General features: G+C 42.7%; 1 protein-coding gene across 1 annotated transcript in view; it reads right to left on the bottom strand.

The window, feature by feature from the left end:
- The window catches only part of LOC147891993 (uncharacterized), a 341,384-nt gene that overhangs the window by 202,367 nt on the left and 111,779 nt on the right, over nt 1-27,238 (bottom strand). The window contains exons 15-20 of the mRNA XM_087388335.1: nt 20,474-20,573; nt 20,220-20,306; nt 18,850-19,346; nt 12,991-13,059; nt 4,023-4,080; nt 3,539-3,601 (exon numbers count right to left, since the gene is read on the bottom strand). Of these exons, the coding sequence (XP_087244461.1) occupies nt 3,539-3,601; nt 4,023-4,080; nt 12,991-13,059; nt 18,850-19,346; nt 20,220-20,306; nt 20,474-20,573 (874 nt within the window). The remainder of the gene's footprint in view (nt 1-3,538; nt 3,602-4,022; nt 4,081-12,990; nt 13,060-18,849; nt 19,347-20,219; nt 20,307-20,473; nt 20,574-27,238) is intronic.

Raw genomic sequence — 27,238 nt, 5'->3', positions numbered from 1 at the left:
TCCCATCTTGTAAATTTATGAGAATATAGATACACTGGATTTTACCAAAAAAGAAAGGCAGTTGGATTCCAAATCGTGGATTGTACTAGAGCAACAAAATAAGTAAATAGGCCTCCACTTTGGTAGCATTGTTTAAGATCTAACTAGATGAGTTGCCAACCATACCAAGTCCTCTATTAGTGGAAGGACTTTTGAGATGGAGAGAGACGATGGTCATGAGTCTGAGGAGGCATAAGATGGGCATGATAAGGAGACTCATAATCCAAAGAAGCAAGAACAACAAACCTACCATCTCTGACCAACAAACCAACCGTCTCTGACTACCCTGCACCTTTGACAAGGAAGAGCAAAGGACAAAGAAGGATCCTATCGAGAGGGAGGAGCATTCTTTCTTTTCTTCTTGAGCCTCTTCTTGTTCTTTGGGCAATCGCTGGCAAAGTGCCCAAAGAGAGTGCAAATGTGACACTGATCCTCATGACTAACAACTAGTAGTCTCAATCTCCTGTAGAAAAAGGAAGCTTTTGGTCTTTGGAGGATGATTGGATCATCAAAGATGTTAGGGTTAGAAACAATGACCCTAACATGAGCAACTCCATCAGAACTGACTGTCTTTGGTATCGAAGAAAGCAAACTCGCGAGAGGAGGAGCCTCCGTGACCACTCCAAAGAAGCTCCAATGGTGGGGAGGAGCCCGTGATAAACCTATGGAAGGCCCGAAACTTGATGAAGAAAGACTTGATCCACCTCTGCTCTTCTATTCAGTCAAAACCCCATCGTATTAGGAGATAAGAACACCATCTTGGAGGAAAGGGCCAGAGGCCTAGCTTGAAGTGCGTGTGCTACAGTGTCTGCTGAATCAAAAACCACTTTGAAAAAAACCTCTACCCAAGAGTTGAACATTGGATAAGTCATTGGCGAAGCCAAAAGGTAAGGCAAAGCATCCAATCCAAAGTCCTAACTTCTTGAAGGATGGGATCCATGAGCACGAGCAAAAATGATAGTGGAATTCCTTGTTCCACATCCTTCGTAACTATTGCAACTCCCCTTTCGAAATGCATTTCTCACGGCAAGTGAGGTAGAAGAAGGACCAGCTGAATGTGTAGCTAAAAGAAAATCTTGAGGTGGAAGGCCGACTCGAAACCTTTAATGAAGAGTTCAGTGCTGCGAGACCAGAGGGAAAATAAAAGTTGAAGGAAAATATAGGGCTGAGGGCTTGCAAAAAGAAGGAATGGCAAGGAAGCAAGAGAGGAGGATGGGGGGTAGGGAGAGGTAGAGAGGAGAGCAGATGAGGGGAGCGAAAGAGGTTTAAAGGGATGAGAGCATGTGTTGTATGAGCATCCATACAAGCTATACGAGCACCATACACTCTATACGGCAAGAAGGATGGGCTGAGGAGGGAGGCGAAACAAGAGGTGGAGTGAGAGCATTGGGCTACAAAGAAGAGCAGCAGAGGGGGGCACTTGGCTGTGAAGGGAGAAGTGGGATGGGAAGCAAAGCAACAAAGAACAGCTCATCACAGAGGGGAGCAGAGAGGGAATGCGTAAGAGAAATGGAGGTATTTGACTAGAGGAAGATAGAGAAGAGGCAAAGAGGAGGGGAGAAAGGAGGCAGGAATCAAAGGGGATCAACATCAATGAAATCACGATGAGCACCTCAGACCTGTTTTTTAGTCACGAAGAAGACTTCTATTAAGTATGAAAAAGCCTCAAGCGCAAAGTGCTCAAGGCAACCGTATACTATGTGTAGCATGAACAAACCTGAGAGGGTCAAGCTCTACTCAACCAAAAAGACCAGGATAGATCCAGGGCTGAGGCTATAAGTGCCACCTCAAACCTGTACTAACCTCCGAGAAGAAACGACAACTTCCCTACTCCTTGAGGAAGATAGTCCTCCTGGCAAAAGCAGCCTTTGTAGGCCTCTGCACACACCTCACACTTGTTTTCATCATTGCAGGTACAAAACAAGATATATTAAGGACCCTAAACTCTCCATTAAATGTTGTGTTCTCACAGTATGTTGACCATTCTATTCATAAACATATTATGACAGGATACTCTCATATTTTAACAAAAAGACTTTGTTGGAGAAGGTTGTCTTCTCGACACACATCAGCTTTTTTATTTGTAAGAATATTATGACAACGGGATGCTCCACATAATGTGCAAAATTAGGAATTATGGGATCCATGTAGCCATTTCAGTCCTTAAAAGTATGTCAACCATCGAGTGCAGCACACACAATCTGGTTCGAAAACCTGCCCTGATTCTCTGCACACATCCTTCCCACTAGGCTTGCTCACTGATGTGTATCTCAAACGTTAGTAGCCTTAGATGAAGGCCATTAGATGGCCTACACAGTCAAATAGTTGCTAGTGTCCATAGGATCTCCTGCTTTGTGGATTGGGACTCTGGTGTTGATGGTCCAAGCTATCGAAAAGCCATATCAAAAGGCTTCACTAAACAATTTGGTCAAGATCAGTGCAAATAGAAAATTCCTCTCGTCCTAGTTCGATAAATGCAATTTTCTGTGTTTATTTTGGAAATTGAAAAGGGCTTTTAGAGCTCCCGTTACACTCATCTCCACACATGTATTCCATTTGTGATTGTTCTCAAACACTAGTCTTTGGTACTGGTATGAGAAGACCATATGATTGATGAGACCACTTCCAGTTTTCCCCCTTCCAAGGTAAAGAACACTTGCTTGTCTCGTGTTCTGATGACCAAGACGTTGGTTTTTGCTATGTTTACCTGCATCCTCAAGTACTTGCAAAATTTTATCAAATCATTTAAGTGAAAGCCTCCAATGCACCCCTATAGAGCCCAGATGCTCATGTATAGACCATGCAGAAGAGCTTTCTTCACTATGGTCCTCTGATATGACTGATGTCTTAACATTGGTCCTCGGATATGACTGATTTCTTCACATTTGAGGGCTACCACCATTGTGCTACTCTAGGCAGCCCCAAACAGACCCTTCAACGATAATCGCAACTATTTAATGACGCAGGACATCATGCACTCATCCCCTTCATATGACTTTGTAAAATAAGCAATTGCAGAACTAATTTTGGTGGCTTGATCATTGCTATTGAGACCCAAAAGCAGCTAGTTCATCTCATGGGTCTCAGCACCATACACCATTTTTAAAGAATGGCATTTCTCTTTCATCGTCTATAGTTTGGCATTTATATTTGTAGAGTTTTACAAGATAAAGCTTTCAGAATGTTTCAAAAGTTTTGTTTTAGTAAGCCAAGATAGATGCTTCTACTTAATGGACTTAAGTGAAGAATCTTCAAAGGCAACAATGGCATATGAGGTCGAAACACAACTGAGTGCAAATGTGAAGATCCATGAAAAGGAGAGAGATTAGGTAGCCAACTGCATCGACACACATATATACATTAATAACTTCAGCTGAAAGTACATGTGCATGAAATCTTTGGGAAGGAAAGAATTCATAATTAAAGAATCCCCTCAAACCGTCAGAACTTGCATCTGGGTACACAAAGATCCTTCTGCAGGTATGGTACCTTCACTTACCAAGTTGAGTGGGAAGTTGAAAGGACTGATCATGCTTATAGGGCCAATCGGAAATCTTCTGACCTGAATTACCAAAGGCAAAGACAGATAGCATTCTTCATTAGCTCTAGAAAGCTCATAGAAAGGTATGCAAACAAATCCCATAGCCAGAAATGGATGATAACAGATCATTAGACTAGAAATCCCATAGGAAGAAGTGGATGATGACAGATCATCGTGCACATCCAAAGACACTCACAAAAACATAGAAATGTTTGAAAAGTCTAGTGGTTTCTACTCTTTATTAACTGAAACTCTTTCGGCTCTTTTGTAAGTTTTCTTTCACCTACCTCCACACTTCTCACTTCTCCTTTTTAAAGGAGATAATGACTCACTACAGATCCTATTTGAGAAAGTTTCTTGTATATTTTATGTTTGATTCTTGACACATATCTGCCTTTCAATGACGAATTTCAAATTACGTGGATGTAGGATAAAAGCTTACCAGGGCTTGGTATCCTTTGGCTCGCTCAGAAATATCCATTTTAGAATATTCTCCATATCTATCACAAGCAAAAAATTCAATGTATTGCAACTAACATTCAATAGCAAACACACTATCTAACAGCATGTCATAACACTACGATCAAATGAAAGGCCTATTTCCACTATCAGGTTAAGGAAACTCCAAGCATATAATTTTGAAAGAATTACAAGAAGACACAACATGTAATCCTTATGTGGTAGGCCATGACAACTGTGTGAGCCGCAGTGTCAGGACATTAGGCATGTTATCGTCTGAAGCAAATAGCCTCAGGTAGTGGATCTTTAATACACTGTTAATCCTATAATAGACAGGACCCTTTCTCTATATTATGCTAGAGGATGAGTCTCAGATATGGCACAGTATTGGTTCTACTATCATGTCTACTTGTTTGCCTATTCACACCTGCTGTTTCATAAACAAAACAAATTCCTACTTCTGTTCCCAGATCCAGAGCAGACTGGGAAACTTCAACCAACTCAAGTGGAAGAAATGTATTTAATCAAACCAACTAACCAAGATTGTGATTCGAAAACATAACTTGGGGACCTTATTCTTGGATACATATTATCACATAAAAAGGAAACTTGGCATTCAAAGATGCTCCACCACTGCTTCTGATCCCCCTGCTGCTCAACATGCTTCCCACCCCTGCCTGGCTGTGTTTCTGTCTCCAGTCCACTCCGCTCCCCCTCCCTCCCCCCCCTTCCTGTCTCCCACCTCTCTACCCTCTCTGCCCTCCCTACCAGCCTCCCCTCTCCCAGCAGACAGCCTGTACAGTGCCTCCACAGGACCATAGAGCCCCCAACTGCTGCTGCTTCCCTCCCTCTATCTCCCTCCAGCCCCTCTGCCTTCCTTCCTACCCCTCCTTCCCTTCCCTCCTTCCTAGCCCCTCCACCCTCCTTCCCTTCCCTCTCTCTCACCGATCCCTCCTCCATTAGCTTCTCGTTAGTTTCCGTATTCCAAACAGTGAATTTTTCTTCATTTGTTTTTGAGCCGGCCTCCCATTTCAAGATCGACGAATGGATTCATCTTCATTCAATCCTTCTTCTACCTCATTGGCCATGAGATCACGTGTTTTCGAAAGTTAGAAGTAATTTATTCCATTCAAAACAAATTTAACCAGGGGTGGGAGAGAGAACTCTATCCTTGGCCTCTACAACATGATTAAATAACCATGGTGGTGGTCTATAATGTCGCATCATCCCAGCTATGGGTGGCTCTCTACTGAATTCTGTATCCAATCCTCATGGAATACCAAAAGAATGGAACAAAAGAATCTCGAGCAATGGACATTGGCCAAGGCCGATTCCCTCGGATTCTAGTCCATCTAAGCAAGCGGTCTGCCCTGAAATATCCAAAAGACCATGTGTTTTCTCAAAAGATGAGTTGCAAGAGTTATAAAAAGAAGTGGAATAGGAAAGTTCCACTACACTCTTTGCTCGCATTCATGGATCCCACCCTTCCAGAAGTCAGGTTGGGGATTGGATGCTATTTGCCTTATCGCCAGACCTCTCCAGGAACTTATCCAACGTCCGGATTTAGGGTAGACGTTCTTTTTAGGTGGTTTTTGATTCAGTAGACTAATCTTACAGCATAGGTACCTTCAGCCTCACCCTATAGCCTTTCCTCCAAGACGGTGTTTCTTTCTCCTTACACTTTGGGTTTTGACCTAGTAGAGGAGGACAAGTGGATCACCTCTTTGCTCATCAGGTTTTGATCTAGTAGAGGAGGACAGATGGATCACCTCTTTGTTCATTAGGTTTTTGAGCCTTCCACAAGTGTATCACCATCTCCTTCCCACCATCAAAGCTTCTTTCAGATTGGTCAAGGAGGTTCCTCCTCTTCTTGGTTTACTTCCTTGGTAGTAGAGGCAATCTGGTCTTTATTAGGGTCATGGTTATTTATCCTAACATCTTTGATGATTACATCAAGCTTCAGCATCTAAAAGGCTCCCTTTTAACAACATATTGAGATTGCAGGCCTTCACGATCAGTGTCGTATCTGTAGATTCTTTATGCCTTTTGCAGAGGATTCCCTGAAGGCACATGGCACAGAATGGAAAGAAAATGGAAAGACAAAAATGAAGATACAAGTACGAAGCAATGATAACCAAAGTACTCACATGATAGAATAGCTTGATGCTGACTCATATGACAAGACCAGACAAGTACAATGCCTTTATAGAATAAGCAAACACACTCTACATATGTATATGGATAAGTCCCATAGTGACATGTGGCACACTAGGATATAAAGTAGTCTAGTACTACTCTAGAACTCAATAAAACACACTAGAAACACTTTTTTTTTTTTTTTGGGTGAAATCTTCGATTGATTATATTAAATGAGTAGCAACCTCAAAATAAGGTGCTACAATTACATCAGCTGAAAATTTCAGTATATGCCAAAAAGACCTCATGATCTATGCAGCAGGTCTGCAAGCAATCAAAGAAAGATTGCTGCAAAGAACGCCTAAAAAAGCCAAACAGAGAAAAAGTAGGATCACCAAAGACTTTACAATTCCTATATGTCCATAAAGTCCATAGTGCCCAGTAGCGAACCCATACCAAGAAAAGATGAAACTCCGCACTAGAAACACTCGCTTAGAACATGTAGTCAAAGTCACTAGAAACACACACTTTGACTTCTTGTTCTAACATCCCCCCATGAAGGCAAGGGCCATGACTACCCAGATGATCTCCTGATCAAATCCAGTGTCTGTAGGGAGAGACTACTGGAATGGAACCAAGAACAGAACATAACAATGACGGACTACTAACCTCCAAGTCAGAACTAGACATGGTTCCCACACAATGTCAGAGGCTAGTGAGCATGGTACAAATGACTCAGAGGCTCATAAAGCATGCCTCATCAAGCATGGATGCATGAACAACTCAGCGGTCTAGAAAACTGGACCAAAATGAGATCCTATCAAAGCCAATACATGGCTCCCACAGTACATCCCCCTCCTGACTCCATAACCGAATGGCATGGAGTCAGACACACAAAATAAATAAAAGGATTACATCATTTTAGGAGGACAATCCAAGGTTGAGAACCTTTATTGACTGAAGGACACAAGACTCATTATTACAAGCATTTTTTGGGGGACTACCCAGGGCAGAGTACCCAAGCACACATAGAAGAAATCAAAAACAAAAGTCACGATCATCAGGTACATAGACCTCCGAATGGAGAGAGAGATCTCTGATGTCGATAGTCAGAGCATGAGTCGGTGTGGATGTATCATCTTCTTCTTTGTCTTCACTTGTTACAGCCCCAACCAAGTTGGCATGATCCTTGTTTTGTTTCTTGGCAAGCTTCTGGAAACATCGATGCTTGGTGTGACCAAGTTTCCCATAGTGATTGCATTTGAGAGGCTTGAATTTGCCTTTGCCTTTGGAGTACAATGCATTGGAATCCGTAGCGTTTGCATACCGTCTTTCATGATCAACGAGCATAGCAACCATATTATGATAACCCATTTGTGTCACTCGTAATGGCGGTATGATCTCCCGGTACTTAGGATTTTCCTCAATGCTCGAGAGGAGCACAGCAACTTGATCATCTTCCCCTACACGGACCTTCAGACTAGCAAGCTGAGTGACAAGGGATTCCATATGATTTAAGTGAGCAAGAAGAGAAGCCAGGGTAGGTGGAAGCGACCGTCGGAAGAGGAGCTGAAGTCCCTGACCCTGTGTAGATAAGTGATAGCCTGGAAGGCCGCATCAAGCTGTACTGGTGAGGTGCCGAATTCTGCTAAGATGATCTGATGAGGTACTGATGGTTTGCTGCGGATCATCCGAGCAAACATTAGTATCTATAGGTGCTCGACGCATGCCCACTCTGTGTCTAAAAGGTCGGCCCCCCACCATGGGCTGCCGTACATGCCTGCTGGGCGGACCAAGAGGGAGTGCAAGATCCAATGCATTGAAGAAGTAAATCTTTCCAAAGCTTCTAACGTGGTAGAAGTCCTATGACAACAAGCTTGTAAAGCAAAGCTTTTGGCACTAAAAATCAAGATCAATAATATTTAGCCCTCCTTGGGTACAAAGAATCAAGGTCTCCCAAGTCACTCTGGCTCTTGAATGTGTAAACCCATCAAGTTTGCTCCAAAGAAGTTCATGATAGGTCTGCAAAACAGAGTCCCTAGAGGGGAACCCATAAGAGCAAACGAAATAGGTAGTGGCCAACATACACTTGGTTGACAAATACCATTCTACGGTTGAGATGCAACCTCAATGAACTCCATAAAAGGAGTTTCCTCATGCTCATTGGTAGGGGAGTGAACTATTGTGAAGAAGAAATGCGGAGGCCAACCCAATAGCTCAAATATCTAACTGAGAGACCTCTGTGGACCCAAGTGAAGCCCAAATCCAAACCCTAGCCATTGTTGATCCGAAAGCCATTGGATTTGTGCCTTTTTTTTTTTTTTGGGCAAAAAGAGACTTCTATTAAGTATTAAAGAAAAACCGTTAGAGCAAGCTCCATACGGGATACATCATGCAATGCACGAAAAGCTCAAGAGCCAAAAAGAAAGGATTGAGGTTGATAGTGCCATCTCAATCCGGTAGAAACCTCCGAGAAAAAGGGAGAACCCCTCCAAACTCGAACAAATATAGTCCTTCTAGAAGAGGCTGCTCGTGAAGGGCCCTGCATGCTAGCCCATATGGCTATCAAAGTGTGAACCATGTCAAACCAAATACCCATGAACACCTGTAATGGGTGTATCTGGGTGCCATCCAAGGCCTCAGTACATCTGGCTCTCCATGCCTTTCCAGTTGGTTCATCCGACTGGGCCTCGACATGGACCGATTGCCTCCTTTTCAGTAAAGCCTCGACGCTCCACCATCCCCTTTCTCCCCCACTGACCAGGAGGTCAACCAGATCATCCGAGAGGACCTGCTCCAGCTTCACACCTGGAGGACTTGGTTTCTTCATCCGGAGCTTCTTGTGAAGCTCGATTGCTATCGCCGACACTGCCTCCAAATCACGCCCCCGAGCTATACACAGATTCATCTACCGCATGCGCTCCGGATTTCACTCGGCCAGTTTAGGGTTTCGTCACACCGATTATGGATCAAGAGTGGACGCGCAGAGGATATCCCCGAGAGAGCCGCATCTACCCACTTTGCGACCTGCAGGAGATCGAGTCAGAGGAGCACTTTGCTTTCAAATGCCCTATCTATTATGCCATCCGAGGCCGGTACCACTGCCTGTTCTGCGATGGATTCGGCCCCCTCACACGCATGCTGCTAGCCGCTTTCTTACATGAGATGCCGAGATGCACCTGTCCGGGCACGACAGCATGTGCAGCCCACACAGCGTGAGGACACTCAACGACCCATCACTGATTTCTTCCAGTCACACAATACCTCTCCTCAGTCTAGCCGACGACGCAGATGTCAGCGAGAGCCAGAGCCACGACAGCTATGCTAGTGGATAGACTCACACATCCGGGTCCATGACATCCCTTCTATGCTCTCAGCACGCCCTACCGGGGTCACCGTCGCTCTTGTTCTTCAACATAGAGCCTCCCGCCGCCCCCGACGACCGAGCTCAACTAGGCAGTGTGACGTCAGAGGCCAATCATCCATCGTAGGGTTTTTTCGACCTCCCATTTGACGGGCCCTCTATGATTGGCCTCTGACGATCACCACAGGCATATATATATATTTGTATCTCCCCCCTTCTGCTCCATCTTTTTGTGCCATTTTTTGTATCATTTCGAGATAGATACACATTTTTTGCACCAGGACTAGACACACCGTCCTTCATAACTTTTTTTAAGAAACGGTTGGCCAGACCATTTTGAGACTGCCACCGTTATGCTCTTTTCAAGCAACGATTGGATGGACAGCATTATGTGGATCTTTTCTTATGCCAACATTGGGATACCTCGTTTACCTCTTATGGCTGTTATTATCAAAGGTTTGCGGAGCTTCAGGAACTCATTAATGAGGCTTCCTGCCATTTTGTAGGATGAGATCAAAATGCAGCCAGTTGTGTGGAATGATTCTATTTTGGATGAGTTTGGTAGACCCTTGGGGCCTAAGGGTACATGTAGTGGTCTAGGTGGGACACATGTCTTGGCCTGCTTTGGGCTCTTGGAAGGTTTTCAAGGATCTTCTTGAAGAACTTAGACTTCAGCTGACTAGTCACCTCAGAGGAAAATGGTAGGAGGATTGCTCAGATAGATGCAACTATCCCTTTGGAGTGGGCCTCTATAGATGGGGGATAACATAGAAATATCAGATGGATGGGTGCTTTCTCAAGCACATGTATCCCTCTTCAAGTCATAGGTCTTTTGTAGGACAAAGATGAGGACTCTTTGGTCTTCAGTGTGTAGTCTAGGCTATTACAGTTCGTCACATTCATGTACAGTTTTGTTGACTTCATGAAGTTCTTGTCTCTCAGTAAAGACTCGTACATACGGTGGAAAAGCTGTGGTAAAAGGCTACGCGATGATACGGTGTTCAAAATAAATAGATTGCATCTCATTATTATGCCAGTGCGGCATTATGACGTCAGGAACATTTCCAACGAGAGCACGGGTCTCCACAAAATTCAAAATTTCACCGAAGAGTGCATCGCATCGTTCGCGGCCCTAAAATGGCCCTGAGAATAGTTCTGTGATTGGCTACACCTAAGCAAACATTAACCCACATGGCGCACCACCACCTTTTACAATTGATGTTGACTCCTTCTTTCTCCTTCTCCTTAAACCAAGGCTTGGCTCCAATCCTAAATTCCCTTCTATACTCCTCGTCATCTAGAGGCCTTCCAATCACAGATTCTTATGGATCCAAATTAAATTATTTAGATATGAATGACAAAACATTTGAACGACTGAACATATTAGATATTCAGTAGAAGATAAATATCTACTTACCACCCATGCCCCGTTGCCTAGTTTGCCACTGCTCCCAAGGTGCGAAGGATCTATTGCAGGCGTATCCTCGCCGCACTCCGCTGAGCCTCAAATGCATTTGGATTCTCCTTGTGCTCCTTCTTTGCTATACTCAAATCTTTCGGGTCCGCCCACCCTGGCTTGTGCTCACCCTCCTTAATAGCCAGGCCTTAAGTCATATCTACAAGACTTAAGGAGCTCTCCCATGCATGTAAGCATGGCATTTCCATCAAATTCATACCATGTAGGGTTGGGAAATTGTCTCTTGAGGGCATCTATGATGGCCTCTTTGGCTCTATTGTGTTGTTGTTTTCAAGGTTTGAATATATCCTTGGGGAAGTGGGTGCTCATCAACCTTTGCGTCGTGTATCTTGTGACCTACTTCCTGTCATCATCCTATATAACTTTCCCAATGTTGTTTACTTTGTAGGATAGGTCCTCAAGCAAAACAAAGTCTGAAGGATTCGCGGTGGATGGAGTAGCAAAGCTAGAGCAAGGGGTGGAGCAAGTGCTTAAGGATGAGTAGGGGAGCGAGTGGTCTCTAGGGTGATGTGGACAATGAGTGGGGAGGGCAAGGGACCAAATTGGTAATACATCTCATGAACAAGGGGGGACCTAGAGCAGTGGGAGTGTGCAAAATCTGTCTACATCTCCCATGCTGCCACCACAGCAGCCTTGACCCTTACTACTCTTTATGGACCTACGATGTTGATGCTAAGGTGATGCAGATTCCTCCGAATGGGTAATAGGGGATGATGTTTAGTAGGTAAAGCCATGAATGTCCCTAATCTACCCCCGAGGGGTGTAGGAGAGGGAACAATGGAGGTCCTTTGGCATAGGAGAGAAGAATCTTGCTGCATCCACGTCGCTCATGGTTGCGATGAACTCATCGAGACTCCCGACGATGCTGTGGATGAACAATAAAGGAGCTCCCCGAGGGGTAGTCCCCTGAGGAGTTGGCCCCTGGGGAGTCCACCCAGGAGTAGGTCCTGTAAGGAGTAGGTTGAGCGGAATCAAAGTCCTCTAGAGAGTAGAGTCCATGACATCTCCTCCTACGAGGGGTCTCATGATCATGGGGTAAGAGCTCTCTAGACATGCAACATGATGACATGTCTAATTTGGGGAGATTGGGCAAACACTGACACAAACAAGAAAACAAACACAAACACAAGAGTGGGTAAGAAGCAAAAAAGCCAATAAATACTTACACTTTACCTAAAGGATAATTTACTACTTAAAACTCAAGTTCAATTTACTACTTAAAACTCAAGTTCGATTTGGGGAAATTGGACAAACACTGACACAAACAAGAAAACAAACACGAACACAAGAGCGGGTAAGAAGCAAAAAAAGCAATAAACACTTAGTTCCACCCAGCTCATGCCGTGGTCAATATCTTTACCAGATATTGTTACTCTGATGGCTATGTTATCGAGGATACATTCTCTCAGAGCGTGGGGAGGTTATCCTTTCTTTTCTAAGACCGTCACAGGTGTGATGCAGTATTTCCAGTCATAGTCCTATTTCTTATCAGGTTTTCCATTTGCTTAGACCTTTTGAGCGGTATTTTTCCACAGGAATTTCATGCTTCGAATGATATATATATGCCTTTAGTTTCTTCTGTCAGCTATTTATTCATACTTGATAGGAGCCTATTTCCTGAAAAAGAAAAGGAAAGGAAAGGAAACTTAAAGTGGCCCTCATTGGTCATTCTTGAGGGCATATTGCAGCTTTTGTTATTCTAATTTCATTCAGTTTCTCTTTATATGGGACATGATAATGTTGCTGCCTAGACTAACAACAGCTCATTGAGATGAGATTTTTAGACTTGATGAAGATAACTCTTCTGTGTAGTTGCACAGACAAAACAGGTAATGTAAAACAAAAATATTTTTAAAGTTTTGGTAGATGAGCAGGCTATATTTTTTCTGGCTCAATAATATTAAGAGATCTTGAAGGATCACATATGGGAAATCCCTGCAGAAGTGATGGTCCCAATTGAGAGTGAGTACTTACATGCGAGTGCTTTCCTCTGCGGCAATTTTGAAAGTATCAATCAGCCTTTGCACCTCACCACGTGCATCCCTGAGAGATGACCAACATAACCCATTAGCGTGAAGCTTTTGCAAATGCACTTATTAAACTTAGTCATTTAAAAATTTGTGCATTTACTGCATCAAAAAATGACCAACACTATTTCCTAGGCAATGTTGGTGCTTTTGTTATACACTTCAGATCAAGCATGTTTCATAAAACACATTATTTTTCATGACAAGAATGAAAACCAAAAGCCAATCAAAAAACCCCAAAGAGCTGAACCCTTCTATCCAATGTACCAATTTGTGTTAAAGAATTTTGTGTTAGATAACTGCCTGTACCAAACAAAATTAGTGCAAAGAAAAATATGTTCCCAAGAGAAGAGGCTAACCTTTGACTTGCTAGACTTTCCATGACAATGCTAATTTATCTTCCCAGGCCACAAAAGAAGGCATCACAAGCACATCATGGGTGAAAAAAACATATGAAGCTTGTTTGACCTTCATGTCTGTTGACCATTATGTTTGGTTTCAAGGGGAGTACACCACATTTCAAAATTAATCATAAGATCACAGGAAAATGAATTGCCAACTGAGTATCCCTCTTTGGATAAATTCAATTCACAGCCGACCATGTTGCTTCTGATGCCAACTCATACCCTGCTTAGGGGTGAACCAAACAAAGTATCCAAGATAATAGGATGTACACCTAGATGTCAAACCTATATTACTAACCACTATATACTGAATTGCTGGGTTTGAAGGGCAATATATGGTCGGCATCCAAAATCTGGATGCTGATCACAAGAAGCCCTCAAGATGTCTACACACGTCTGTAAAGAAAATAACAAAGACTGCTCAAAGCTCATGCTACCTCTCTAAATTGCCAAAAATTAATGCCTGGTCCCATTACAAAAAACCACAGTAAAATCCTACAAAGGCCTTGTACCAAATCATGCAGAAAAAAAATGGTGTCGTAACCAATCCGCAGAGTGGAAATTCCATGAAGGCCCTTTGGTGCTATATATGTGGTAGAGAGAATGCTACGTGAGATTCACGATAAAAGGGTGATACCCTTTCATTAATGTCCCTTGAGATCACTCAAGTTCCATCTTCCCATTTACACCTACCCTTATCCTATGACCCATGCACCTACCATTCAATGCACTCTAATGCACCCTTTCCCTTTCCTATTGCCCCTAGGACCTAGGCATGTGTGTGCACATCTTTATTACTAATCATTCGCCAATGTTACATAGTTTTGGTGGTATTATTTACACCGCTTGATCGATCATAAATACAAACATATAACCGCACCATCAAATTGGCACCTAACAATAATAAGGTTCTAATGGCTAATAATTAACTAAATAAATCATTTCTCTTGTCATGACACTCCCTCCTGCTTGAATGAGCAGAAGTCCTCTTCTGGATTATTGCTTCTCTCTTCCTCTTACGTGCACTTTCTCTTGTTACTTCTGCAATTGCATCGCCTCTTTATAATCTGTGAGTATCTGTGGAAAATCTGTAAAGAACTCTTCTTCCATCCATTGTGCATCACTAGCTGGTTGGTTTTTAAACTTCAGTAAATACATATATCTCTTCTTTCCATGAGTACTCTTCTCTTTATGGTACACGATTTGTTCCGGAGTAAGAACTTCAGTCCTATCTTCAAGTTCAGATTCTTCTTGATGCTGAGTATCCAAAAACGCAGAAGTATCGCCATGGTATTGCTGGAATATGAAGCCAAAGTGAGTCTAAAATGAGTGTTCTAGGTGTGTTTTATAGTCTAGTGAGTCCTAGACATGCCACGTATCATATTGGGAGTTATCCCATATACACTATGGCTTTCTAGAGTCTAGTGTTACACTATATAGTGTTGTACTTTTCTATTGTCTATTACATCAGTCAACATCAAGCTCTTTAGTATCATGTGAGTACTTGTCCATTGCTTTCATTTTCTTTCCATTTCGTTCCATTATGCTTGTTACCTTTCCTTTCCATTCCTAGTGTTCGCTGAAGGGTGGAAAATGGGCAATTTACTGTGAAGGGGTAGCACTAATCAGAGATTTTAAATCAAAATCGAAAGACTCTCAGTCTTAAACTGATGTATGGCTGTTTACTCTCCAGAATATCATGTAGGTACTCTAAATAATTGGGGTTGCTTTTTGCACTCCTTGGGAGCTGCCATGTGCCCTCCCTAAAGCAGATGTACTAGAGGGTTTCTTGCTGTCCCATAGACCTTTTGGTCTCCAGTGGACGTTAATAGACTTTCTTTCTTTCTTTCTTTCTTTCTTTCTACCACTATGATCTTTCATGTGGTATCAGTTTCATGTTCCTAGCCTTGCTCTCTCTTTCCCTTTCCCTTTCAAGAGGTTGAGGTGAGGGAGGCCAATGAAGCTACTCTACCTCCTCCTCCTTGGAAGGCTGCCCTCTTCTCTCTTTCCTTGAGCTCTCTTCTCCACACCATGATCTGCCACCTCTCTTCTCCTTCCTTCAGCTACATCTTTCTGTGACCTGCGGACGATGTGATGCTTCTATCCAGATGTAGAAGCAGAATCACGGCTTTGTGTCTTCAGCAAAGTTGTAGAGGACCTTGAGTACTACAAATTTCGTTTTTACATCATTGCAATCCGAGTTTTCTGTGAAAAGTTACAGCCCTTGCAAGAAGTGATGAAATTTATTTCTGCGCGTGAATTTTATTCTAGAGCTCAATGATTTAACAGCCCAAGCATGATGCAGCCAGCTCAACGTGGAGCTGTCCATCCTCTTCATTATTGACCTCTGCTCCAGCCCGCCATTTGCTCCTTCTGCCCGACATTCTCTTGGAGTTGTTGCTTGCAAGTTGGTGCCCGTATTTTGTCCGTCATTCTCTTGGAGCTGTTGTCCATCTACTTCTGTTTGCCATGAAGAAGTTACAGACTTGCTCCAGCTCATGAAGAACTTATCAAGGTGATCTTTCTATAGTTACACTTGCATTTCTACTCTTTTCCAGCCATGGAGTCTTCCAAATCAACTATCATTTTGTTTGAGAAGTTTAATGGTAAGAATTTCCCTACATGGAAAACAAAGATGCGTCTTGTACTTATGAAAGATGGAGGGTGGAATGTTGTATGTGGCAAGGAGAAAAAGCCACAATCAGATGAAAAAAAATTGCACAGTGGGAGAATCTGAATGACAAAGCTCTTTCTCTCATTGGTTTGGGGTTGGGTGATGACGTTATTCATCATTTTGATTTTGATTCCGCGGCTCATGACTTATGGGATAAGTTTGAAGAATTGTTCGGCAACAAAATCATCAACTCAAAGGTATTCCTCAGACATGAATTCTTCAAGCTGCAAATGCAGCATGAAGACTCTCTTCTTGCTCACTTGAATCATATGGAATCCCTTGTCACTCAGCTTGCTAGTCTGGCAGCCCCTGTAGGGGAAGATGATCAAGTTGCTGTGCTCCTCTCAAGCATTGAGGAAAATTCTAAGTACCGAGAGATCATACCAGCATTGCGTGTGACACAAATGGGTTATCATGATATGGTTGCTATGCTTATTAATCATGACAAACGGTATGCACACGGTCCGGACTCCATTGTACTAAACTCTAAGGATAAAGGCAAAGGAAAATTCAAGCCTTTCAAATGCAATCATTGTGGGAAGCTTGGTCACACCGAGGATTGTTGCTTCCTGAAGCTTGCCAAGCAATAACACAAGGATCGTGTCAACTTGGTTGGGGCTGCAACAAGTGAAGACGAAGAAGAAGATGATGCTTCGACACCGACTCATGCTCTTACTGCCGACATCAGAAATCTCTCTATCGATTCAGAGGTCTATGTACCTGATGATCGGGACTTTTGTTTTAGATCTATTATTCCTACAACTTGATGTATTTTGGGGTCCTCTGCCCTAGGTAGTCCCCCTAAAATGATATGATCAGTGGCTTGGATTACTCTTTCAGGGCCCCACGTATTTTTTGAGAGACTTGATTCCTCTTGGGTTCTTCACATCCGACGACACCTTGTGGAGTCGTGCTCTCTAGAGGATGTTCTGGCCACTCTTTTCAGGGCTGCTCACTCCTTGGTCGACTCTCCATGGGAGATCCTAGCTAGCATTGCAGCATGGCACATTTGGAGAGCTAAATGCACTGAGGCTTTGGAGGGTTCTCAGGTTCACCCTTCTCAGATCTTGGCCAGTACTTGGACAGATACGATACACACTCTAATGGCCATTTGGGCAACCATGCAGGGATCATCTCGAGCAGCCTCTTCCAGGAGAGTTACTTTTCTCAGAGATTGGAGAGACTCTCCCTTCTTTGTTGAGACTTCTACAAGGTTTAGATGGCATTTTCAGCCTCAGCCTTGGTTTCTTTCTACCTCATTCCTCTGAGGTGTTTTTTATTACATGCTTAGCATGGTGTATTTCCGCACAGAGCTTGCTCTAGCGGGTTTCTTTCTTACTTAATAGAAGTCTCTTTTTTGAAAAAAAAAAAAGTCGTCATATCTGCAAACAAATACTGTCCCTAAATGCTATTGTTATAGTATGTGAAAATAATAGTAGTATCTCTTAAATTGCAAAAGCCCTTGGCCAAACAACTCAAACTACTTTGAAATGTGTGTAGTAGTAACTTCTATATAGAATTTCACAATTTTATTTATTTTTGTTCTCCAGGATTATGTGAACCTCTTCTTGTCCTCCTCATGACTTGTCACAATCGAAAAAATATGAGTTACCTTGCTGCAAATCACCTTGGAGTGTATGCCACATTGTTCAGATTATGCTTTGTCCCAAACCTCGTGGAGCATTTTCATGTCGTATCCAGTTATATGCCTCCAATTTGGAGTAAGTTTTAGTGATGAAACTTCTCATAGTTGGTATTCATGTGTCCGAATCACCTCCAAGGATTCACACATGGACATGTGTGTGCAGGGCTGCCTTGGGAGGGGCTTTAATAGCTCCAATTTGGAGTAAGTTCTAGTGATGGAACTTCTCATAGTTGCTATTCATGTGTTCGGATCATATCCAAGGGTTCACACACACGTGTGCAGGGCTTCCTTGGGAGTGACTCTGATACCACTTAAGAGAGGCTCTAATACCACTTGTGCAAGGCTGCCTTGAGAGAGGCTCTGATATGACTTGTGAAGCTTATGAAAGCTCTGCGAAAGAGAAAGGGTCTATGAGACTGGGAAAACCATATACAATGGAAGCTAAGCGTGGGGCCACTAAACGGGCATCCCTACTCAAGCTGATGTTTGTGACGAGGAATATGTAATACATAATGCTGTCGCTAGGAGAGAAACTCAAAAGGGGAAATACCAAGGAGTCCCCTGGCCGCCTACCAACGTTCAGCTGTCCATCTGAGCGATGGGACCTATGTGTGCTGTTTGTGAGACCAACATCACCAAACGACTTAGGAGAGAGAGCCTATGAGACAAGGGAAGAACCCCACCTTTGGATGGTAATATTGTAATATAATGGTGGTCAAAACAGCAAACACCAAGAACATTGCATTCTTTTAAATCCACATCAGGCATTTTTTATAGAAATTTGAAACTCTTTCTTCTTGGTATACGCACCTAGAAGTTTCTCTCCACCAAGGTACCTACATGCAATGACTTATGATTTGCATAGGTTTGCATCATTAAAATTTATGCATTCATGAACGCCACTATTTAGGTCCTTAGAGAACAATCCAAACCAAAAATTCAATTTTCCCCTTCAGCGATATAATATGACTTGCGACTGGCTTCCACAGTTAAATACAACATTCATCTCATGCTGAATTGAGTGGCATGCAACTAAGAAACTTGAATAAAGACAAACTAGAGAAATAAAAGAGAGATGTATACCTTATAGGCTTTCCTGCCTCTAGGCAAAGTGCAAGAGCAAATTCATCGAAACGGCGCTGTACTTCAGAAACAACTTTTTCAAGTACTTGTTTCCTTTCAAAGCTTGCCATTGCAGCAACCGCAGGGAAGGCCTTCTCAGCGGCATCTATGGCAGCATCAATATCTTTAGGTGCTGCCAAGGCACATTGCGCAAAAACTTTACCTGTATACTTGTTATGTATTTCAAGGTTTGAGTTGGGGAAAAGAGGTTTGTTGGCAAGATAAAAAGGGTATGAAACACTGTCCAAGGCCTTCTCCAGAGTGTTGGGGCTAGTATCTGTGTAGTGGCTTAGCCTTGGCTTCTCAATACTTTGAGCAGCTTCGCTACTATCAGTCTTTACAAAATCTGTATGTGACTGTACTGTGTCCCTCTGCACTTCTGCTGGTTTTGGGCCTTTTGGATACAAACTGGCAGTTTCAGGGATTGCTGCAGCTTTAGATAGAGCTGATGAAATCGTCTGCACATAGAAGAAATGCATTCTCCATGAGGTTTACAGACTCTGTTCTTAGCATGGAAAGCACATAAAGAAAGGCTAAAAAGTCCACAAAGAAACATGTGGAACCTCAAACGGGTGAAATTTTATCGTCAAATTTTAATGGTGCCAGATTCTGTTCTTGGCAAGAAACACAGACAAAGGTGGCTTGCAAAGAATAATAAAGAAAAATTTCCCAAATAACTATTCTTTGTTCATTAGACACTTTTGAATGTAAGCATGATGGGCAATCTAAATCTTTATATATTGCCTGACAGAAGCCAATGAACTTAAACCAACCCACTCGTTCCCTACAAGGAATGGCTTGGAACAATGATGAAAAAAATTATATTATTTGAGCAAGTATAGACCAGATAAAGATTCTTCGGATTGGTATAGCATATGAGTGTTTTGAAATAACCCATGATATAGCCATTCAGGTTACAGCAGCAACTTTCAGGTTTAAACTATAGTTAAACTTATAATATGAATAAACCCTTGACGATTCTAATATTGTTTTCTAAGTTTTTCTTAGTTGTATGGAAGATGACATGTATCACTGATGACAACAACATCACTTTTATATTTCACCTTTGATCTTTTAAAGACAAACTAAGCACAAATTCCTGCATCAATTCCATGCACATATTGAAAAAGAACTCTGTGTAGATATTTATTCTTGTTTCTTGAAACCCCAATCTAATATTCTGTCAAGTACACTTATCTTTAGCTACCTGAATGCCCATTGGCATATTCTTTCACAGAGCCATGGGATTATCTATGATTTTATCTTGCCTAATTAGTCAGGGAGCAAATACAAATGGAAGACCATATTCATTTCTCATAGCACAGAAATACCGTTTCAGTAGATGGCAATTTCTCTTGTACAATCCCTGGTAGTTCCTTGTTCAGTATTTCATTTGCCCAATCATAGTCTACAGGAACCTGCAAAGACAACAAATCAGAGCTTCATATAAATTCATTTTCCCAACCATATTCTACAGGAACCTGTAAAGAGAACAAGTTAGAAAGAGCAACTTCAAATAAATGCATTTGCAAAGTAGCAGATAAGTCTTAAGATACACTGGATTTTGAATTGCATGAAACATCACCTCAATGAGTTTGACTCCAGGTGGGGAAAGGAAAAGGCACTCATGCAGAAGTTTAAGCAGTTCATCAGCTTTTGTCACCCGATATCCCTTGGCCCCATAGCTGCATTCAAATTTCTATAAATCACTGTTGCATGTTTTTATGAAATGATATAAGAGAATGTAGTGATGCAATCTCCCAAGCTGAGAAAATATGTAGCAATCCCATCATTTGGTATACATACTTTCTTGCATCCATTTGCAGAGGAAATAACAATCTGTTCATCAAATCCCTTAAGGTGGGCAAACACGTAGCACAGCCAAATGGCTCTAAAAAAAATCGCAGACAAGAGCCCAGGAGTCGTTGAGCAAACTTGAGGTACGGACCTTGGTCATGAAACAATTTATTATCATGAAGGATGCTAAAGAAAAGTTTATGCAAGTAGTCATCCCTGGTATGCCATGCATTTAACATAGGTAAGCTGCATATCCCCATGACCCCACCTACAAGAATGAGACTTCCTACTGAGCTTAGGAGAATGCTTTTTTGGCCTCTAGGTCCTTTTTCTACCTTCATGGATCAAGGTACCCAGTGATTGCTGGCACCTTGGGCCTGTTTGATGTCTCATTGGCAATGAGAATGAGAACCTATAAAACAGTCTGCAAGGGCCTGACCAAACAACATGTCTAAGGACAGCTAGTTTGTGCTTTACTTTCTTCAAGCATAATCTGGAGTTCACATTTTTGGATGAAAGAAAGTTGTGAAGAGTCTCCTCCTTTGATCATAAAGTGCACAACGTCTTTGATTCAAGGCATTCCATGATTCCTTTTTCCTCCGCCCCCCCCCCCCCACCCTTCCCCAAAAAAAGAGTGAGCTTCAATTAAGTCAAACCATTATACGTGGAACCATGATAAAATCTTATGAAAAGTTCATTAAAAAGTCATACAGAAAAGAAATGAGGCTGTCATAACCAATCAAGGGAGTGGAAGTACCGTGAAGGCCCTATGGCTGTATATGTGAAAAATAAACCATGATCCCACTCTCTCCTCATAGAAGCTCTCCTAGCCACTGCAGAATGTGAGGAGTCTTGAATCCTGCCGCAAGTGGCCATGAAATTGTGTATCATATCTTGCCAGATCACTATGAGTGTCAGAAAGGCAAAGCTGGTGGTTTCATCTAAATGTGCATCTGAATCTTCAAATCTACCATGCAGGAAGACTGGCAATGATCTCCCAAGCCAAATCTACAGAAGGAGAATGAGGTCTCTGCAAAGAAATAGGTACTGCATCTAGAGTGACAAGCTGAGAGAAACCCCTTTTTATTAGAATAGCCTTGTTCAAATCTTCCCTCAAAGAAAATCTGGGGACATGATTGTGTGAGCTCGGCCACAGATCCCCAAGTGATGTAACGAGTGCCTCCTCATCTAGCCAAATAAGTGTGCAATGTCCTGCCCAGGCCTTTGGGACTCTTTGCAATCCCAATGTTGAATGGATTCTAAGGGTGTGAAGCATCACACACACCTGGGATCTGCATTGAAAGTCTGTCTACAAGTATTAATTGGGAGTCCACTATGCTGGAATAGCTAAAAAACCATGGAAATTTATCTCTTTATGTAGGATCTACAAAGTCATCTCCAAAAATGGGTCTGCATTAGCAAGATGATGCCATATATCTCCCAATCACTCTTCGTGTGGGTGTCCACTCTAGCTCTGAAGCTGGCCTGACTGTTCCATCAAAGAATGATAGTGTCCTAACTGTGCAATCAAAGAACAAAAGTGTCCTATAGGGAGCCGCTGTATCAATCCAATGCCACTCTCTCCTTTCCCATGTGTTAGCCCCGGGTTAGGCTAACTAGTATGTGGTCACCAAGTGTCGACCTCGGTTAGGAGCAAGGAGTGGTGGAGATGGTCAAGCACCCATTTTGCAGCAAGAGCTGCAGTTGATCACGGCAAGTTGACCAATAGGCGAGTAGCAGTTGGCGCACCGAGCACACACTCAAATAGAAGGTGGTTCTTTAGGTAGAAATCCAATGTAACAGGTGAGGAAGAGAACAAGAAAGCAGTGTGCTGAGTTCTCTTCCTCTGACCTGAATTGCTAGGTTAGGGAGTGTTATAACATGTGAGGAAGAGAACAAGAGAGCAGTGTGCTGAGTTCTCTTTCTCAGACCTAAATTGCTACGTTAGGGAGTGTTCATAACAAGCCGAGTTGGCTTGGTTGTATCAAGTTGATTGATCCAATGATAATGAACATGCAATTATCTCTCTTATGTTCAACTCTGTTGTTATGCTTCATTGTCTAAGTGTGGAGTGCGTGGTAACTCAGAATTTTCCCGTCATCATATGGTTCTCCCACATTAGCTAACCCTGACCTCGAAGTGTTTATTTATTGGCACCTATTCTGCACCTGAGCACACTTATCTTGGGACTACAAGAGTGAGCATCTTCACGAGCACAGTGCTGGGTTGGGAATTAAATCTAGTACTGCTCAGTTAGCCGGGTGAGAGACCAAGAGCGTCAACATTTTGGCGAACCTGCTCGGGTCAAGTAAATTTCAAATTGACAAGCTATCAGGGTGGGAGATTTAGAGAACCAAATTGGTAACCCTGATGTTAGTGGGAGAAAGGAGGGAGTTTGTGATAACCCATGACAAAGCAAAATAGTTGTTGGGAATCATGGGGTATTATAGAAAATTTATTCAAGTAACTCTAGACGAGTGGCATCGATTGGTAGAGTGCTTGAAGACCGAGGTGTGGAACGCAGAAAGTGCTCGGATTGCTCCTTGGCTGCTTTCTGACTTAAGCAATGGCTGACACACGCTCGGAAAGACGAAGAAGATGTGTGGCCAGACATGAAGAGTATCTAAGCCAGAGGCGAGTCAGAGGCAATGGGTACATTTGACTATGCGAGCTGAAGCAGTCTCAGAGCTAGCGTTCAATGCCCGAAGGAGGCTGGCAGAAGCAACTCTCAACGAATAGGAGCGACGACCATGAGAAGAGAGACTCGGCTAGGCTACCCGGGGGGTGAAAGTTGACTATTATGTAGAGTCAGAAGGTCATAACAATGGTATTGGGCCGAGGCATCCCAGAAGATTGGCGGGTGAAGGCCCGTTGTGGCAAATGGAATCCAAGCACTCATCCATGGAGGCATGGTTGTGACTCTCTGGATGGAAATTCCTTGCGAGCCGATAACTTGCACTAGTCAAAGGTATTTGATTGACCCCTTGCCTTGCAAGAACCGAGGCACTCATATTTTATTTCAGCAAAAGGAATTAATTACTCTTGTTGATGATGGTGCTTTATCGCCTTTTTCTTTGGCAGCCATTGGGGATGCAATATCTGCCCGTCTGGCACCATCTTTCTCAAATGCTTCATTGTTTTTTACCTGTACTCAGATTGGATCTTATGTATTGCCTTACTAACTGGACCTTACATCGCCAGGGTTTTGCTACTCACCCCTCGCACCTGGTAGATACCTCAGTGGCTGGTTTGTACCATTGTTACCAAGGAACGGGAAGGTTTCGAAAATTTCAGTGTCGGAACAAGAACGTTCCACAAAGGGGGAACTGGAACCAGAACACCACGTCATACACGACACATCATCATATGACATAAAACTATGCTAGAAAATAAAAGAAACTAATAGTTTACAGCTCTAAACTTTCTATAAAGCTCTACAATACCAATTTGAAACTTTCCACACACACACACACACACACACACACACACACATTTTTTAGTGAAAGCTTTGATTGATTATATTACAAGAATAGTCACCTCAAAAAAGAGGCGCTAGAAAATACATCAACTGAAGATCTTAGTATAAGCCAAATATACATCCTGATCTATTTGGCGAGTCTGCAAGCAATCAAAGAAAGATTGCTGCTGCAGAGAACGCTTAAAGAGAGCAAACAAATAAAAATTGGGATCACTAAAGACTTTACAATTGCGGTCTGTCCATAAAGTCCAAAGTGCCCAATAGCGAACCCACACACTTTTTTTTGGGTGAAAACTTTGATTGATTATATTACAAGAATAGTCGCCTCAGAAAAGAGATGCTAGAAAATACATCAATTGAAGATCTCAGTAGAAGCCAAATATATATCCTGATCTATCTAGCGAGTTTGCAAGCAATCAAAGAAAGATTGTTGCAGAGAACGCTTAAAGAAAGCAAACAAAGAAAAATTGGAATCACTAAAGACTTTACAATTGCGGTCTGTCCATAAAGTCCAAAGTGCCCAATAGCAAGTCCAAACAAAGAAAAGATGAAACTCCGGTCGTTGTGGTGGATGAAAGCCAAAGAGCCAGAAAATTTTCCCAAAGAGAAGAGTCGGGAATCTCGCTCGTAGCCACTATCGAAGAGAATCCAAAAACTGCCGAGAAGAAGGGCAATGCAAGAATAAATGAGGCACGGTCTCCTGAGAAGTTAGACACCGATGACAAAGTGGGAGCAATGTGCCTAGGGGCCAGCAACTGTCCACATGGAAAAATTCCCAGAAGCACTCGCCATAAAAAAACATGTTGCCAAAGTGGAACCTTGTATGCCCAAAGTTCCCGTAGTCTTTTCCTCCACCGCTTAGCTGCCGATTCAATCATCAAATAGAATTACCCTTTTCTAAAACCCAGGGTTGAGGCAAAAGGATTTTGTATGATGCAGGCATAGTAATCTAAGATAGCCTCAAAGGACGAGAGGAGGACCCAAGGGAAATCAGAGTCCAATCCTCTAATTAATCCTGGAGTTCCAAAGCGAGAATCGGGACCAAAGGTGAAAGCATACAAGTAATTTGCTGCCACAAAGTATGATAATGAGAACCCAAACCATACTGTGTGGTTGCGAGAGAAAAGGGAGGCATAGAGCCATCATCATGAATAACATCAGCAACAGTATTGATCCCTTTAAAAGAAATGAAGTAAGAACGGCAAGGCTCCTGTAAAGCAAGCGGAAGCTGAAAAACTTTTGACCAGTGAATGCTTTCAACTCGCAAAGAAGAGTGTCGACCATGCCATTCCAGGTGAGACAGAATATGCTTCCAGTCAAGAAGCAATTTGGAGACCATAGGGCAGCCATGCAAAATGCCATCAATGCACCCAAACAAGAAATCCCACTGAGTGGGCTGCTAATGACCAAAACCAAGAGTACTGATATGTGTGAGCAGTGATTGAATCATGAGAGCCCAAGGCTGATCACCTTTCAGAAATTGCAGCAACATTTTCCCGCTGTGAGCAAGGATGTGCACCTAGATATTAGTGATATTCAAACCACCATGCATCTTAGGGGAACAAATTCGATGCACCGAAAGCAGTCTGAGACTTTTTCTACCATGCCAAAAGATCTCCATAATAACAGACATAAAGGAATCAAGATTTGCCTTGGTGAACATGATCATAGGCAAATAGAATTGAATATATGTAGCAAGTATGGACTGCACTCTATTCAGAGGCGAACATGTAAAGGCTAGGTTGCCAATTTCCAATATTCAAGCTTTTTTCCGAGCTTGATTAGAACCCAATCAATTTGCTATACGAGTAAGTCCCCATCCCAAAGGATAACCAAGGTGACGAACCAACTGAGCGGGTGGGATGATCTCCCCTGGCCATAAGAGACTGTGCCAGTCTTGAAGATGCAATGGGAGCAGCTTGGACTTTTGGAGTGCTTCAGTAAAATATGTTTGTGCTCTTCATCAGCTATTATCATTTTTAAAAAACCCGTCGCTGCATAATTCACTTTCTTGACATAGCAACCACCCAAGGTTCTAGTCAACCAATTGCCAACATCTACAGCAGCAGGCATCTGTCCCAGAAAGAAAATAATGATGGCATGCCCTTCAAAGGGTCGAAGATATCATCTACCTCAATCACGATACCTGAGGTAGGAACCGGATCATTCCAACTTTTCCTTGTATCCTCAAAATCCTCATGCATTACTTCATATACCAGCTGAGCCTCTGTAGAGGCATGTAGGGGATCATCTTGACCCATTGCCTGCTTTTGTTTTTTGCTCTGACTTGATCTTTCTTTGTGAAAGGTCTTCTCAGAAGGACATTCCACCATTGTAGCAGAGGGAGAGAAAGAATAGAAAGCAGAACAAGAGAAGAAAGGAGGATAACTAGAAAGAAAAAAACTGTACGGAGAAAAGAAAGGACAAAGAACAGTACGGACAGCCATACAGTATGGACAGCCTGACAGAAAACGTACGGCTTGACAGAAAACCTGACAAAAAACATACGAACAGCTAGACTAGAAACGTGCAATACAGACAGCCTGACAGAAAACATACAGACAGCCTAGCAAAAAAAGTACGGACAGCTTGATAGAAAACGTATGGACAGCCATACAGTACGGACAACCTGAAAGAAAACGTATAGACAACCTCAATATTATTGACCCGAACTTGCAATGTATGGCCTTGCTCTGCAAGTTCGTAGTACGTGGATTGATGCCTGGGCAGGAGCCCTGGAAAGATATCTCCTCCTTCCCCTCTCATGGCTGCTATTCTGAAAGCTTGAGGTAGCTTCAAAAACACTCTTCGCAGAGTTCCACCCACCTCTCGTGAAGAAATCCACAGGCAGCCAATCATGTGGAATGACTCGAAATTGGATGACCATGGCAGGTCACTTGGAGTGTCACACTATATGCAGTGGTCTAGATGGGAGAGGGGACCTACTTCTACAGTAGGCACCTGGTAGGCCTTTAGGAGACTTCCATAGGATCAGAGACTCTTAGCAGTTGGCCACCTCAGAGGGAGTGTAGACAAGATACAGCACATAGTGGCAGCCATTCCGGCAAAGTCGAT

This window comes from Dipteris shenzhenensis, chromosome 17 (genome assembly GCF_047967505.1).
Source record: "Dipteris shenzhenensis isolate YYH24624 ecotype China chromosome 17, Dip_SZ_1.0, whole genome shotgun sequence".
NCBI lineage: Eukaryota > Viridiplantae > Streptophyta > Polypodiopsida > Gleicheniales > Dipteridaceae > Dipteris > Dipteris shenzhenensis.
The sequence above is the reverse complement of the archived record's forward strand: the minus strand, read 5'-3'. Positions and strand labels throughout refer to the sequence as shown.